General features: G+C 39.3%; 1 protein-coding gene across 1 annotated transcript; it reads left to right on the top strand.

Annotated features, from left to right (window-relative positions):
• Positions 1-15705: 15705 nt before the first annotated feature.
• LOC132044740 (uncharacterized) lies at positions 15706-16762 on the top strand. The gene is made up of 3 exons (XM_059435244.1): positions 15706-15887; positions 15977-16224; positions 16320-16762. The coding sequence occupies exons 1-3, from the start codon at positions 15706-15708 to the stop codon at positions 16760-16762; spliced, it is 873 nt and encodes a 290-aa protein (XP_059291227.1).
• Positions 16763-17222: the final 460 nt, after the last annotated feature.

The raw sequence follows: 17222 nt of genomic DNA, 5'->3' as shown, positions 1-17222 counted from the left end.
GATAAACATATTAAGTATGTATTAAACTGAGGGAATAATGAATAGGTTAGGATGGAATAAGGAACATGAGAAGGAAAAAGTGATGCGCTTGGAATAGAAAGATGTTTTATACACTAAGGAGAATTGAAGGGATAAGCGCTCTAGGAGAAGGTGTAAGTTAGAAATTTGGCTAACCCTCTTCGTTTTGGGGAACGTTAAGTCCTGAGATGAACTTGATGTATCCGTACAAGCCGATGCATGATACGTCGAATCAGATTGTTAAGCTAGGTTTCACCTGATGATTGTAGTGGGACAAAAGCTTTCATATCACTATAAGCCCGCCTTATTGACCTCGGTGAGACCTCGAGGGAAGAGGTTAAAAGAGATGTGTTCACAAAAGCTCATTGCCTGGAAATTGGGTAACCTTATAACTGCAGTTGTGTTCTGTGTTATAGTTCAGGTTATATATTCAGGAATTTACTCGAACGATTATATGATAGGGATTGTTACTACAGATATGAGGAAAAGAGAAAACAAGATAAGGTTGATCAACGACACAGAGGAATGATAAGTGACGAATATTCGGTATGTGTTGGAAGCAGAGAAGGAAGGGCAGAAGTGGGGCAAATAGAAACAAGGTCTACTAGAGCAAAGAACCCGATAAGCAGAGGGCGGAAAAGAATCAAGCCCTGCGGATCTTTTAACACTAAGTGCGAATGTTAATAGGTGTCGTGACGCAATTGAAATTTTGAACCATACTGTAAGAACGGCGTGGCTAATTACATTATGATGAGGAATATGGAACCATTTGTCGAACAAGATATTTTATGCTTGAAGAGCGAGTTTAAACAACATCCCTCCAAAGAATTTTAAAAGTACCATGTGCTACACCGTTATTAATATATTGAGATAGTAGAGTATAATACTCCTATGACAGTGGGAATCGGATGAGAGAAGAGTATGGAAGGATTGACGTTGACCATTAAGTTACAGTTTTATCACAAAAAAAAAAAAAAAAAGGAAGTCAATGGTACTCTGAAATATGCTTAGAACGATTGTCCTATGAACGAAATCATTTGAGAAGAAGGGGTAAGAAGTAAAACGAAAGAAGAAACGAGGTTTGATTGTGAACGATCAATGGACTGACTTTATACGTATGTCAGAATAGCAACAAATAGAATTGCATTTCTGATGAGTTACGTGGTAGAGGTCTCAAGGAAGGATTGTTAAGGAAAAGTGAGTCAAAAGAGGGCGAGTTTGTGGACAATACGGTATAGGGAGCATACAGTGGTTATGAGCTACATCGATGGAAATGACTAATATGTGAGACGATGAATGGGTCTTGATGGAATTGAGGAAGGAAGCATAGGGATAGAGGCAATTCCCTCATGGTTTAATAGTTGTAGCAATTAGACGGTAATCGAAAAAGACCATCAAGGGATGTCTTCGACATTACGAGGCAATGTGGCAAGCGGAGGCATAAGAATGAGGTCAAACAACATATGGGCTGTAGAATGGAAGACGGGCGGAGAACCAACATGGCAGTTTTACAACAATAAGGTGGGTTATGAGGTAGAGTTAAAGGATGGGCATGTGATGGAAGAGCAGTATTAACCTCAAGAAGATACATCACGTGAGTATTGCGGCTTCAGTTCAAGCGCAAGTTAGATAAGAATGAAATAGTATTTCAATACAATAAGGGCTCATGCGAATGATTTCATAGTGAGGACATACAGGCGATGAGAGCGAGATTTGGATTAGCGGAAGAAGTGAATAATGGACTAAGATGAGAAGTCAAGTGAAATAGCCACCGCAAGCCAGTTATATGGACACAAAGTTCCAATGTCGCATACCGATTGGGGAAGCATTGTATAGGGAAAGCCTCAAAGGCAAAAACTACTTGAGTTGGAATTTAATAATGCCTTTGTTAAGACAAGGACGTAGAGTTAACAATAGAAAAGGATTGATAACTATTTGGAAGCATGCGAATACTTGACGGTAGCAACCTACAATGAAAAAGAATAGATGTGTACGATTATTTAGAAGAGAAAGTTTATGGAGGATAAGAGGATTCCAAGCGTAGAGTATTCCAAACGTAAAGGAATTAAGGCTGCATCGCAAAGTAAACAGAGTAAGATGGATCTAAATGAGAAACTGAAGGTGAGAGGTGATGGTAAAGAAGATAATAAGAAGTAAATTTGAGTAAGACAATTTCGTGACACTAATCAAGAATGGATGTTGCAATTGCTAAGAATCATACAAGCTATTAGACAGCTATTCTAAGAACGCTCTCTTCTCTCTCCTAAAATTTCATGCAAACCCTAATACTACAAACCCTAACCTAGCCGTATCATGGCCACTCCGGCCACTGGTCAGCCGTCGTCGGCGGCTGACCAGCCTTTCCCTCTAACCTCCTCAATCATATTTCCACCTCTACCTCAATCCAACCTACCCCCGTCATCTTCATCTCAACCAAGCCCTAATTCTTCAAACCCTACTATAAGCCCAACTACAAACCCTACTTCTTCAAAAATTTTGCTAACACCTTAACGGGTAGAGAGGAAGTTTGTACAACAATAAAGCAGCAATGTGAGCCTATACCTTGGAAGAATCTAACGTACATTGATGGTATTCCAATGGTGAAGTGGACCGAGGATGAAATCAAATGAATGGAGATATTGGAAGACCTTCAACATGCAAAGGATAGGAAAGTTTTCTCATGGATGGCCGATTTTTGAAGAACTACGCAACATTATACCATCACAATGTGGCGTAAAAGGAGATTGTAAGGTTGGTTTATTTAGGCCAAGACATGTTTTGATCAGATGCTCACTGATGGAAGATTTTATCAATCTTACGTCCAAAGGTGCATATTATTTGAAGGCTGAAGATGGTTTTGCTTATCAGATGAGGCCCCTTATCTATGATTCTAAGTTCAAAGTGGATGAAGAAACATCCCAGGCAATGGCATGGATTTCTTTTCCAAACTTGTTACCTACTTTCTTTGTCAAATAATCTTTGTTTACTATGGCTTCTGCTATTGGAAGGCCTTTGCAATTGGACATGGCAACCATAAACAAGACTCGACCTAGTTGTGCTAGAGTCAAGGTGTCACGACCCAACTCCGTAGGCCGCGACACGTGCCCTAGTTGGGCACTCGTACGTACCTTAACCTAAATTAGCAAAATATTAAAAATTAACAGAAATAATAATCTAACAAGGACAAGTGGGCATGCCGCACGAAGGCCGATAAGGCCGTCACAAACATAGATAAACTCTAAACGTACGCAAATCTTCACGAAACATATACAGAACCCACTCACCATGTCTACAGACCTCTACAGAACAAAACATAATCATATGACGGGACAGGGCCCCGCCATACCCAGAATAAATACGTACATATGTAGCAGAAAATTTCATATCAAAATATGGGCTCCGGACAAAGGAGCACTCCAACAGCTGAGCAGATAACCTAAGCAACGGATCCACAAATCGGTGTCAAGTACCGCGGCACGAAACGCAAACCCCGAAGAAAGGGGGTCGACGAAAAAATGTACTGAATATGTAAAGCAGAGAACGTAATAAATAAAATCAAAATCGAACGTAATGTGCGGAGGAAGCATAAGATACATAGGGAATCAAAAGTGCATACCGTAAAAATCATAAGTAATGCATGCGTAAAACATATGCAAAGCCGCCCCGCTATGGGACTCGGTGAATGTAAAAGTAGGCGCTCCTTCGTCCCGCGCCAAAACACAAGATACTTCGTAGTAGGAATATCTCCGAAACAAATCATAACATACCAAGTGGCCACATCGTATCACATAATCGGATATCGAATAAAATATATGTACATGGCACATCATACACCACAACCCATGTACGTATATACCGCCCTCACACCGGGCGCGGCGAACAATGCGGAGACATACGCTTGAGAACATATCCCGGCCCGGCTCGGTGTGGGGGAAACATCGAGGCATCCACGAGTGGAGTAGTGAGAAACTAATGCAATCAAAATAACATATATATATATATATCCGGAGACTCGATAGGCGGATCGAATGACAAATCGGATCAATGAAATCGGACGGAGTCATAGTACGTACCTTTCGGACATCACGGTAGATTATGTCGGGGCGTAAACATTCGGAGTCAAAGTACGTATCAAAACGTTTCATAGACTTAATAAAATATTTAAAATGATTTTTGTTTAGTAGCTAAAACATTCCTTAAGGCCGCTCGAAGGCAAATCGTAAATACAAAAGAGTAAAGTCAGAAATAGGGGGCCCACCTCGGTCAATTGAGGTGGCGGACGTAAATTACATATGTTCAACTTCATAATATCATTTACGAGGATTTTAAGGTAATCGGATTTTATTTACAAAAGTTGGGGAGGTTTAGATCACTTTTTCTAACTAGTCATTCACAACCTAACTACTTCAATTCTATTGAAAGAAAAGGGTAATTTTTGAATGCGGATTCCGAAGAGTGGAGTTGTCCCCGAGGTCCGAATTCAAGCCTAGTACATCTAGGGCGTGCCAAGAAAAGAATAGGGTAGCTTTACATACCTTTCTCGTCCTTTACGCTTGCCAAAACTTCAATCCCGTTTCGTCAAAAATCTGCAATTGGTCACCTTTACCAGTTACTATTCATGAGACTTGAAAATTCTAACTTTGGGTTAGTATTTGCTTGCTACGAAATTTCGGCAAAGATCTCCCCTATAAATACGACACCCCGAGAATTGAACTCGGCTCAAAACAATCAACAACAACCCAACAACAACATCAACAATCATAACAAAACATAATATGACACAACTAGCCCACTTTCCAACATAGTACAATAACTTCCATTCCGACTTCACATTTTCAAACCAACACCATCACACTCACATTCATTACTAATCAAATTCGTTACAAGCCATTCGGAAGCATTTCATATCATTTCTACAATATATACATAAGATATACAAATTGTACAAACTTTCCACTCAAGCCATAATTCATCCAAATCTTCTAATCTTTAACATACATATTCATAACATATTTCCATCTTCCAAGTTCATCAACAATCATCATAATTCACACTCTAGTATCTCAATTTCCATAATGTCATAAAATCATACAAGTACGACATAAGTTCCTACATTCCGTTGCAATGCAAACTTACACCATATATGCTTCATTTACATTGTCAAGATCACAATAACACCACTAGCATGGTAAACAAAATAAATCCATTCTTACTTCACCACTACATATGCACACGGCCAACATGTAAAATTCCAACTTCATCCAATTTTATTCAACTTTCATTTCTAACACAAACTCCACAATTACCACAACTAAATTACAACTTAAACTTCAACATAATTACACTACACCATATCCTATACATTCGGCCACATGCACATATACACCTTTGCCATGCAAACTTCCATATTTCTATATTTTCTACTCATTTACACATACTACAACACAAACCAATCTTCATAACATAATAAAAAGGGTGAATCCTTACCTTTTTCTCCAAGTTTCTTCAATCCACCAAAGTGTTGAATCGAGAAAACCAACGACTTATCTTCCGAAATAATTGCACCACGTTGTAGAGGGACCTTAAATTAGTGGAAATACAACAAGAACAAAATTTTGGGAGCAAGATTTCATGGGGGAGAATTCCCCCCACCTTGGCCGAATGGGCCATTTTTCTTGTTCTTGAATTTTCTTGTTTTCTCCTTCTTTCTCTTATCTTGAAAATTCTAGAGATTTTTGACCATTAAGTGGCCTTTAATAAATTCATCACATGGATGAATTTTTGTTGGGCTTGGATCCTTGTTGATGGACCATGGCCGGCCACCTTTTTAAATTGGGCCTTTTGTTCTTCTTTTTTTTTTTTTTTTTTCCATTTCCAAGCCCAACTACTTAGTCCATATTTTTGGTGATTCAAGAAACCATTTTCCGACATTCCAATTTTGCCCTTAGTCTTTTCCGATATTTCCACGTCTACATTTTCCATAGCCAACTTATGAACCAAACAAAATCAATACATTACAATGTCCTTAACCTTCCTTAACATTTCCGCGTCAATGTTTCCTTACACACCCCATGCACACTAAGTAGAATCCAATTGGAACCTCAATTCCTACCATTCCGACTTGTTTCCAATTTTTCCGAATACGCATAAAATGCGAGGTGTAACATCCTCCCCCCCTTTAGAACATTCGTCCTCGAATGTTCAACTGACCTTATGGGGCTTCATAGCGTTTCGGGGAGGTTTCTATCTTTCCGCACACATACTTAAGCTTGATCGAAACACTTACAAGGGCCTTCATCTTTCAACTCCTTCTATCATTCGTCGACATCCCCTTATTAGGGCTGCTCGGGGTCCTAAATCGGATATACGGCAAACGGAATCTTCATCAAAATCGGAAGATCAAACAGACGTCGGATGGAGTCATATCCGGAATCTGAAGGAATCATAATCTGACGTTATCTTAAGCAGACTCAAAATCGAAACCAGACGAACAGAGGCATATCGAACAGTTCCCATAATCAGGATCAGACGTACCGGACCATGTTGGATAAATCCGTAGTCAGAGTCAGGCGCACAGACGTATGTCGGACAGATTCATGATCAAAGTCAACCGTACGGAGATGTATCAGACGGATTTGCAGTCGGAGTCGGGAGTATAAGGGTATAGCGGATAGAAACATAATTAGATTCAAAAGTACCAGGGTATAATAGACAGAGTTCATCGAGGTCAGAAGCGCAGAAATTTGGCATACAGAATCGCGATCAGGGTTAGGCTACTTTTTACTACTACCTTAGGGACCTACGGAAATTTCCTTGTCTTGTTTTACCTCTCGCTTGATTACCAACTTACTTCTCTCATTCTTACATAATGATTTTTCTACCTCGCCTGTCAGCTTCCTCGAAGGCTTTACTTAATCATACTTCTTATCCTTAATTCCTTCCAATACTTCAATTTCCTTACTCTCAATATTTTCACTCAGTTGCTTATCCAAATATCGTTACGCCAGAATCCTTCCAATCTCTATTTGTAACGCAATCGGGGTCAGTCCAGTCCGTAACATTTATTCTCATCCTTCACTTCATCCCTTGCATTCCGTTTCATAATACCTTCCATTGGTTGCAACATCTTTTGTCGTTAGGACTCGCCTTTGACCAACATAATCACCAGGGAAAAATCATACACATACATATATACACACACTCATTATCACTCTACTTATAAACATTCCAATCGCTACTTAAATTTACCTTGATTTCCAAGCGATATTGCGCTTTCTTCCTTTTTCCTCATTAATCGGCTTTTCATTTACGTATCCTTCCTACTCGCCGCGCGACTTTTTAAGGGTGCTATCCGCTTCACAGACTCCCGTTTCCTTTAGGTTACTCCAAATTTCCATTTATCCCCTTAAGTTCCAAATTTGCAAACTTTTCAATTACTTCCCAGGGGGTCACCCATCCTAAAATTGCTCCTCCCCTGAGCACGCTTAACTTCGCAACTTCGACAGATTCGAGTCCTTTAATGTCGGTATAATTACGTCCGTTTCCACACACGACCTTTATTACATAATACGAGGCCTTACGGATCCCGAGGCACATTCACATCACGTCCTTTCTTGTACAATTATTATTTTACCCTTCTTGACCTTCGGTAGTCACCTCTGCAAATTCTTGTTACTCGAACCCTGTACGCCGCAAATACCCATAATACCATGCAGAATATACAGCTCGTATCCCACGCTAGCCATTCAGAATCTTCTATTTCGGGTAACGGAGTAAATATATCCGAACTTACCTGTGTGACCTTTCCCGTCACCACTTGCCATTTTCCGCCGTATGCAAAGCTCACGCAAGGAATTTTTGTTTCCTATGACTTGGCTCTATCGCACGATCTAAGAAAGAAAGATGGTCAACAATTCCTAAATGCCCTGTAGCCTCCTGTTTATAAATGTGGCGCGCTTCACACCATAAACAGACTCTACTAGACACGGTCCGTAGACATTCCGAGACCTAACCGCTCGATACCACTTTTGTCACGACCCAACTCCGTAGGCCGCGACACGTGCCCTAGTTGGGCACTCGTACGTACCTTAACCTAAATTAGCAAAATATTAAAAATAAACGAAATAATAATCTAACAAGGACAAGTGGGCATGCCGCACGAAGGCCGATAAGGCCGTCACAAAACATAGATAAACTCTAAACGTACGCAAATCTTCACGAAACATATACGAACCCACACCACATGTCTACAGACCTCTACAGAACAAAAACATAATCATATGACGGGACAGGGCCCCGCCGTACCCAGAATAAATACGTACATATGCAGCAGAAAATTTCATATCAAAATATGGGCTCCGGACAAAGGAGCACTCCAACAACTTGAAAGATAACCTAAGCAACGGATCCACAAATCAGTCGTCTGTACCTGCGCGGCACGAAACGCAGCCCCCGAAGAAAGGGGGTCAGTACGAAAAATGTACTGAATATGTAAAGCAGAGAACGTAATAAATAAAATCAAAATCAGAACAGAATGTGCGGAGGAAACATAAGATACATAGGGAATCAAAAGTGCATACCAGAAAATCATAAGTAATGCATGCGAAAAACATATGCAAAGCCGCCCCGCTATGGGACTCGGTGAACGAACGAGGCGCTCCCCTTCCGTCCCGCGCCAAAACACGGATACTTCGAGTAGGGAATATCTCCGAAACAAATCATAACATACCAAGTGGCCACATCAGATCACATAATCGGATATCGAATAGCGTACATGGCACATCATACACCACAACCCATGTACGTATATACCGCCCCCTCACACGGGGCGCGGCGAACAATGCAGAGACATACGCTTGAGAACATATCCTGGCCCGGGCTCAGTGTGGGAAACATTGAGGCATCCACGAGTGGAGTAGTGAGAAACTAATGCAATCAAAATAACATATATATATATATCCAGAGACTCGATGAGGCAGATCGAATGACAAATCAGATCAATGAAATCGGACGGAGTCATAGTACGTACCTTTCGGACATCACAGTAGATTATGTCAGGGCAGAACATTCGGAGTCAAAGTACGTATCAAAACGTTTCATAGGACTTAATAAAATATTTAAAATGATTTTTGTTTAGTAGCTAAAACATTCCTTAAGGCCGCTCGAAGACAAATCGTAAATACAAAAGAGTAAAGTCAGAAATAGGGGGCCCACCTCGGTCAATTGAGGTGGCGGACGTAAATTACATATGTTCAACTTCATAATATCATTTACGAGGATTTTAAGGTAATCGGATTTTATTTACAAAAGTTGGGGAGGTTTAGATCACTTCTAGTCATTCACAACCTAACTACTTCAATTCTATTGAAAGAAAAGGGTAATTTTTCGAATGCGGATTCCGAAGAGTGGAGTTGTCCCCGAGGTCCGAATTCAAGCCTAGTACATCTAGGGCGTGCCAAGAAAAGAATAGGGTAGCTTTACATACCTTTCTCGTCCTTTACGCTTGCCAAAACTTCAATCCCGTTTCGTCAAAAATCTGCAATTGGTCACCTTTACCAGTTACTATTCATGAGACTTGAAAATTCTAACTTTGGGTTAGTATTTGCTTGCCGAAATTTCGGCAAAGATCTCCCCTATAAATACGACACCCCGAGAATTGAACTCGGCTCAAAACAATCAACAACAACCCAACAACAACATCAACAATCATAACAAAACATAATATGACACAACTAGCCCACTTTCCGGCATAGTACAATAACTTCCATTCCGACTTCACATTTTCAAACCAACACCATCACACTCACATTCATTACTAATCAAATTCGTTACCAAGCCATTCGGAAGCATTTCATATCATTTCTACAATATATACATAAGATATACAAATTGTACAAACTTTCCACTCAAGCCATAATTCATCCAAATCTTCTAATCTTTAACATACATATTCATAACATATTTCCATCTTCCAAGTTCATCAACAATCATCATAATTCACACTCTAGTATCTCAATTTCCATAATGTCATAAAATCATACAAGTACGACATAAGTTCCTACATTCCGTTGCAATGCAAACTTACACCATATATGCTTCATTTACATTGTCAAGATCACAATAACACCACTAGCATGGTAAACAAAATAAATCCATTCTTACTTCACCACTACATATGCCACGGCCAACATGTAAAATTCCAACTTCATCCAATTTTATTCAACTTTCATTTCTAACACAAACTCCACAATTACCACAACTAAATTACAACTTAAACTTCAACATAATTACACTACACCATATCCTATGCATTCGGCCACATGCACATATACACCTTTGCCATGCAAACTTCCATATCTCTATGAATTCTATTCATTTCCATATATTACAACACAAACCAATCTTCATAACATAATAAAAAGGGGTGAATCCTTACCTTTTTCTCCAAGTTTCTTCAATCCACCAAAGTGTTGAATCGAGAAAACCAACGACTTATCTTCCGAAATAATTGCACCACGTTGTAGAGGGACCTTAAATTAGTGGAAATACAACAAGAACAAAATTTTGGGAGCAAGATTTCATGGGGGAGAATTCCCCCTACCTTGGCCGAATAGGCCATTTCTCTTGTTCTTGAATTTTCTTGTTTTCTCCTTCTTTTCTCTTATCTTGAAAATTCTAGAGATTTTTGACCATTAAGTGGCCTTTAATAAATTCATCACATGGATGAATTTTTTGTTGAAGCTTGGATCCTTGTTGATGGACCATGGCCGGCCACCTTTTTAAATTGGGCCTTTTGTTCTTTTTTTTTTTTTTTTTTTCCATTTCCAAGCCCAACTACTTAGTCCATATTTTTGGTGATTCAAGAAACCATTTTCCGACATTCCAATTTTGCCCTTAGTCTTTTCCGATATTTCCACGTCTACATTTTCCATAGCCAACTTATGAACCAAACAAAATCAATACATTACAATGTCCTTAACCTTCCTTAACATTTCCGCGTCAATGTTTCCTTACACACCCCATGCACACTAAGTAGAATCCAATTGGAACCTCAATTCCTACCATTCCGACTTGTTTCCAATTTTTCCGAATACGCATAAAATGCGAGGTGTAACACAAGGTCCAAGTAGATCTTCTTGCTGAGTTACCTAACTTTCTGATGTTGGAAATAGAGGATGAGGATACAAAGGATATCAGGAAGATGAAAGTCAAAATTCAATATGATTTCTTACCAAAATATTGTACTGAATGTAAGATTCAAGGCCACTCTAGAGACGAGTGTAGAATCCTTCATCCTGAATTGAAGAAAACAGCAGAAGTTGCTGTTATAAGCTTAGATAAAGGGGTGAAGAATACATGAAAACAAGAGGAACAAATTGTCCAGAATAAAGGCAAGTATGAGGCACGCAGATGGTATCATGGTAGAAACTACCATATGATGAAATTTGTTCCAAAAACTAACTCTTCTGATAAGGTGGATGAAAGCAAGGTTGAGAATGCTGATGTAAAGAATAATGCTGATTTAGAAGTACAAGTGGTGGTGCAAAAGAAATTTGATGTTTTAAATACTGTGGAAGAATGTGAGTTACCAAGTACAAGTACATCCAAAGATTCAGAGGGAGAATTCAAATGCAAATGGAGAGAAATTGCAACAAGGATGGTCAAAGTAATCGGTATATATATATATAGGAGACTAGATTTTTCAAGAAACAAAGAATAATGCAGACATGGAACAAACAAATGTGGATGACATTATTCAATGTTCCACACAAGGTCAGCAAAGAATATAGGAAGTTATGCCAGGCATTAATAATGAGCAAGGAATAATGCAACAAACAACTACTCAAAAGGTGACGGATTGTCACGACCCAACCCCGTAGGCCGTGACTAGTGCCCGAGTTGGGCACCCAAACGCATTCGTCAAACCCGAATCACACACAGCTGGCTTATGCCGATACAAATATCAAACGCTACTTCAAACACATCTCAAACTCAAACACTTATATATACATATATCGAAAGCCGATAAGGCTATCCGATGGCTCACTGGCCCAAAACATATAATATACAAACACACACACGTACAGGGTAGGCACACAACCCACATATACATCTACAGGCCTCTAAACAAACCATCGAGAATCATATGACGGGACGGGGCCCGCCGTACCCCCGAACACACACACACATATATGCAACGAACGAGTATATACCAAGATATAGGCTCCGGATAAAAGGAGCACTCCAACACAAAGCAGATAGGTCTCCTAAAATCGGCGGGTCGCCAAACGGTCGTCCGTAATTGCGGGCATGAAACGCGGCCCCCGAAGAAAGGGGGGTCGCACGAAATATGTACCGAGTATGCAAAGCGTAAAATATAGTAAATAACGAGTCACACTCGAAACAAGTACCGAAAGTAAGTACATTTCCAAAATGCCAAATGTTTATTTTCAAAATAGAAAACATGCAAAAGGGCACGTAAAATATGGTCGCCCGCTGTCGATGGCGCCATAACACAAGATAACACCGAAGGTTTCAAATCTCCGTACAACCCCGAACGCAACACATCATCACAACACATCATAAGCCATATCACAAAGATAACTCCATAAACGGAACCCGGCCCTATGGCGAGGTCTCGGGAACCGTAACACAGCATAACACCGGAATATATCATAGTGCGCACGACAACAAAACCGGCCCGGGAACCGGCGAACGATGTACCAACAAACCGCACGAGCAGAGTCGTGAGTAACCATATGCATAAAATCGTTATCATAGGTTCAAAAAGTAAGTAAAATAACCATACTTGGGGATCGGGAAAATCGTCATACCAAACTCTCTCAAACGTCATCGAAAAGTGCAAAAGAAGGTCGCGGGACCCACGGACGAGCGTCAACCCGAGCCGGGCCCGCCTATGGAAATCATACTCATCACACGTCATACAACCTCCCACGACGATATCGAGGCAATCCGAGCCCTTAGTCGAAAGTTATGAGCGTTCGTAGTTTCAACATCGTTTAAGAATAAAACTCTTTTGAAAACCAAATTTTTATGCAACTTTAAAATCAATTTTTCCAACAACATCAAAACCAATATTTTCTCACATCAACATACGAGTACCAAAAGACAAACGCGAATCACAGACATGCTCGGATTATGAGAATGGAATTTCCTCGAGGCTAGTATCGTAGCCTATATTGAACTAAGACATGCCAAAAGAAAGAAGAGTTAAGTTTTACATACCTCGCTTGCACACAACGGTAATCCAAATCAAACTTATATCTCGAACTCTCCAAGATCTACATGACATTGATAAATACCAACGTCAACCAAGCATTTAGAAATTCATCTCCAACTAACACATAATCCTACGGAAAATTGGGCAGCACTTCCTTTATAAATAGACCAACCCCGAGAATTCAACTCGGCCAAATTCAACAACACAACAACACCAACAATCATTCCAATAATATCCATAATCAATTCAAACATATTTGAACACTAAAGATTCTTCTCCACACATTCCAACAACATTCCAATTATGCTTACTACAATTACATACTTACAAACCAATATGTAATCCAACTAACGCATATTCAATTATCAATCCAAAACCATTCAAACAACATTCAAGAACTCTTTAAATAATTCATACAATGTTTCCAACAACCCAACAAATACTCCATTCCACCCGAAATGGTCCCCAAACCCGAGAACTTCAACTTTAACACATTCCTCGGTTTCAAATCATGATTCGCTCCAACAATCCATACTCTAACCATGTCATTTCCATAAACATAAAAATTACACTAAATGCACCAAACCTTTCAAATCAGCCCCCAACACTCACAATACCAATTTGAACCATTAAACTCTTATTTCCAACATAAAATCCACATAACAACAACAACCAAAACTTTAAGAAATTTGATTCATTTCTTGGCACACATGAAGGCCATATTCGGCCAACACCAACCCTACACACATAAGGATAATTTCATTCTTTTCTTCACATTACAACAATCAAACATGCCACATAAACTTAATTCACCACTTAGACACACAACACACATGCACACGGCCAACTACCATGTACACGGCTTCAACTTCAATTACAAAGTCTTCATGAATTTCATCCAAAACAACATACAACAACACACATAAACCTTCCATAACTCATAAAACAAGATTAGAACTTACCTTTCTTCACAACCCTTCAACTTGTCCAAAGTTGGCCAAGGATAAAAACGAACAATCCAACGCTTCCAACAACGCTTCCACGCTAATAAGCACTCTTGAATTAGTAGGTTTGCTTGAAGAAATATTTTTTTTGGTGGCTAAATCTTGGACTTGTTTTTTTTTTTTCTTGGCCGAATGGGAGCTTATTCTTGCTCTTCAATTTTCTTGATCTTTCTAGCTAATGAAGATGATGGAATAAGATGACTTTGTCATCTTTTTAATTTCAAATAATGGCCAACCATGTGGCCATGGCCCACTCAAAGGTGGCCGGCCACATGGCCTATTTTATTTCCTCAATTTCTTTCAATTATTGGCCAACTTCCACATATTCCATCTTGGTCCCAAAGTTTCTTTAATGTTTCCATACCAATAACATCATACGCACTTAGGTCCTACGACAAAATCGAAGGTCAAACGTCTCGACTTCGTATCCCGGAATGGTCTTAATCCTAACTTTTCATAGTTAACCCGAATCGTCCCATCGTTCAAAATACGGGATGTAACACGGATCAAGAGGAAAAACTTCATAGTTCATGGGCTGATAAGGTGGAGGAAAGGGAAATGAATACAGGAGAAAGGCAACAGGAAGATGGAGAGCAAGGTAATACTGATGGAGATCCTAGGAAAGAGGACAGTGTGGAAGAAACATCTGAAGGAAATCCTGGAGGCACCAATACAACAGAAAAGGGAACAAGGTTGAGGCAAGTAGAGGTTCCAGACAAAGAGGAGGTTCAAAAACAAGATGTTCATCCTGATCATGATGAACATGTGGCCGTTGATGATAGAGGATTAGATGGAGTAAAAGAGGTTACAGAGTGTTCTCCCTAAGTGATAATTCATGATCCTTTGCAAATAGAATGAAAAGTGCAGGAAAATGTGCAATTAATAGAGGCAATTGTTGTAGTTTCCACAAGTGACAAGATGGAGGAGCAGATGGATTTGGAGCAAGAATCGATCCACCGCATCCTCCTTCCTCGAAAAAACAGGTGATTTCACATACTGAGAGCCAACAGGTAACACTTTGAAAAAAGCCTTCCCCAATCAAAGAGTTACATGACCTGATCTCTCATAATATTGATGTAATAGAAGTAGAGGATGTTGTCAGAGATCTTCATAAAGAAGACAAGGAGGAGAATATTAAGCAGAACAAGGAAAATATTCTTAAACAGGCTGATATATCTCCTAATAGCAAGTCTAACAATAAGGGTCAGAAGAAAGGAAAGAAGAATTCTATTCATAAGCAAATTCCACTCAGAGTGGTACCAAAGAGGAATGCTGCTAAATCTAATGTTAAAATCATCCATTTGGAACATTAGATCAGTGAAGACACAAAAAGCCTTTCATAGGTTACAAATGTTAAATAGACATCACAATTTCTTTTTGATTGCTCTCATGAAACCATTTCAACATGTCAGGACAATAAACCATTATAGGAGAAGGTTGGGAATGTGCTTAGCTAATGCCAACGGTAATGGTAAAATCTTGTACTTTCTGGCTGATAATATAGAAGTGGAAGTTCTGATGGATTCCCCTCAGCAGATTACTTTGAAGCTATTTTTACAATATTTGAATCAGCATTTTATTGCTACTTTAGTATATGCTAAATGTAATGCATCTGAAAGGATAGAGTTATGGGAGGATATTTATCATCTTTCCAATACATTGACTTGTTCTTGGTTGATAAGAGGAGACTTCAATGTGGTTTTGAATGATGAAGAAAAGATGGGGGTAATCCTATTCAACCTCAGGATGTAGAAGAGTTTGCTTTTTGCATAAATTCCTGTGAACTTGAAGAGGTAAAATTTAAGGGAAGTCCCTTCACTTGGTGGAATGGAAGAGCAGATGAAGAATGTATTTTTGAGAGACTGGATAGGATGTTGGTGAATTCTCCTCTTCTTGACAATTTTGGAAATACTGAAGTGGAACATCTTGCAAGAACTGGATCAGATCATGCTCCACTTTTGTGTACATATGGTGACAACCATCAGATTCATTTCAGACCATTTAAATTTCTATCATTTTGGATAGAACATGCATCTTTACTTGGATACGGTTAATAGGCGGGGGTTGGTCCACTTGGGAGCATGAGGACCCTTTTATAAACTTCAAATGCAAGATGAAAAAGTTGAAAGCGGTGTTATCCAAATGGAGCAGGGAAGTGTTTAGTGACATCTTCAAGCAGATGATCATAAGGGAGGAAATAGCGAGATTAAAGGAAGATTTGTTTGAAGAAAATCCAAGCCAAGTAAATAGAATGGTTGTGCAAAAAGCTCAGGCTGAGACTAAAAGATACTTGAAATATGAAGAAGAGTACTGGAGACAAAAATCAGGCCTGGATTGGATTACAGATGGTGGCAAAAATACTAGATTCTTCCATAATCTAGTGAAGGGAAGAAGGAAGAAACTGCAGATCAAAAGAATTCAAAATTCAGATGGTTCATCGATTGAGGATGAGGACCAAATGGCAGCTGAGGCTTTGCACTTTTATACACAACAATTTTGACAAGAAGATTCAACTGGAGGAGAAAATTTATTGTCACATATTCCTATATTGATTAATCAAAACAAAAATGATCTACTGTGTCAAATGCCTAGTGTTGATGAAGTCAAAAAAGCTGCTTTCAACCTTAGTGGATCAAGTGCTAGTGGACCTGATGGTTTTCCTGGAATTTTCTATTAGACTTGTTGGGATATTATTAGCTTGGATGTATACAAGATGGCGGTGGCTTTCTTTCAGGGTCATACTCTTCCTAAGGCAGTTACTCATACTAATCTTGTTCTACTACCAAAGAAGGAGTTGGTTCAAAGTTACTCAGACTTAAGACCTATAAGTTTAAGTAATTTTATCAACAAGGTGATGTCAAGAGTGGTTTATGATAGATTGGAAGCTGTGCTAGCAGAGTTGATATCTATTAATCAAGTAGGCTTTGTACAGGGGAGAAGCATTATTTAGAATGTGCTCT

This window comes from Lycium ferocissimum, unplaced genomic scaffold (genome assembly GCF_029784015.1).
Source record: "Lycium ferocissimum isolate CSIRO_LF1 unplaced genomic scaffold, AGI_CSIRO_Lferr_CH_V1 ctg5166, whole genome shotgun sequence".
NCBI classification, from domain to species: Eukaryota; Viridiplantae; Streptophyta; class Magnoliopsida; order Solanales; family Solanaceae; genus Lycium; species Lycium ferocissimum.
The sequence above is the reverse complement of the archived record's forward strand: the minus strand, read 5'-3'. Positions and strand labels throughout refer to the sequence as shown.

Coding starts and splice junctions, on each gene's coding strand:
- LOC132044740 (XM_059435244.1), top strand. CDS start 15,706: ATGTGCTTAGCTAATGCCAACGGTAATGGTAAAATCTTGTACTTTCTG. Junction 15,888..15,976: donor AATGCATCTGAAAGGATAGA/GTTATGGGAGGA, acceptor TGAATGATGAAG/AAAAGATGGGGGTAATCCTA. Junction 16,225..16,319: donor AGATCATGCTCCACTTTTGT/GTACATATGGTG, acceptor TACGGTTAATAG/GCGGGGGTTGGTCCACTTGG.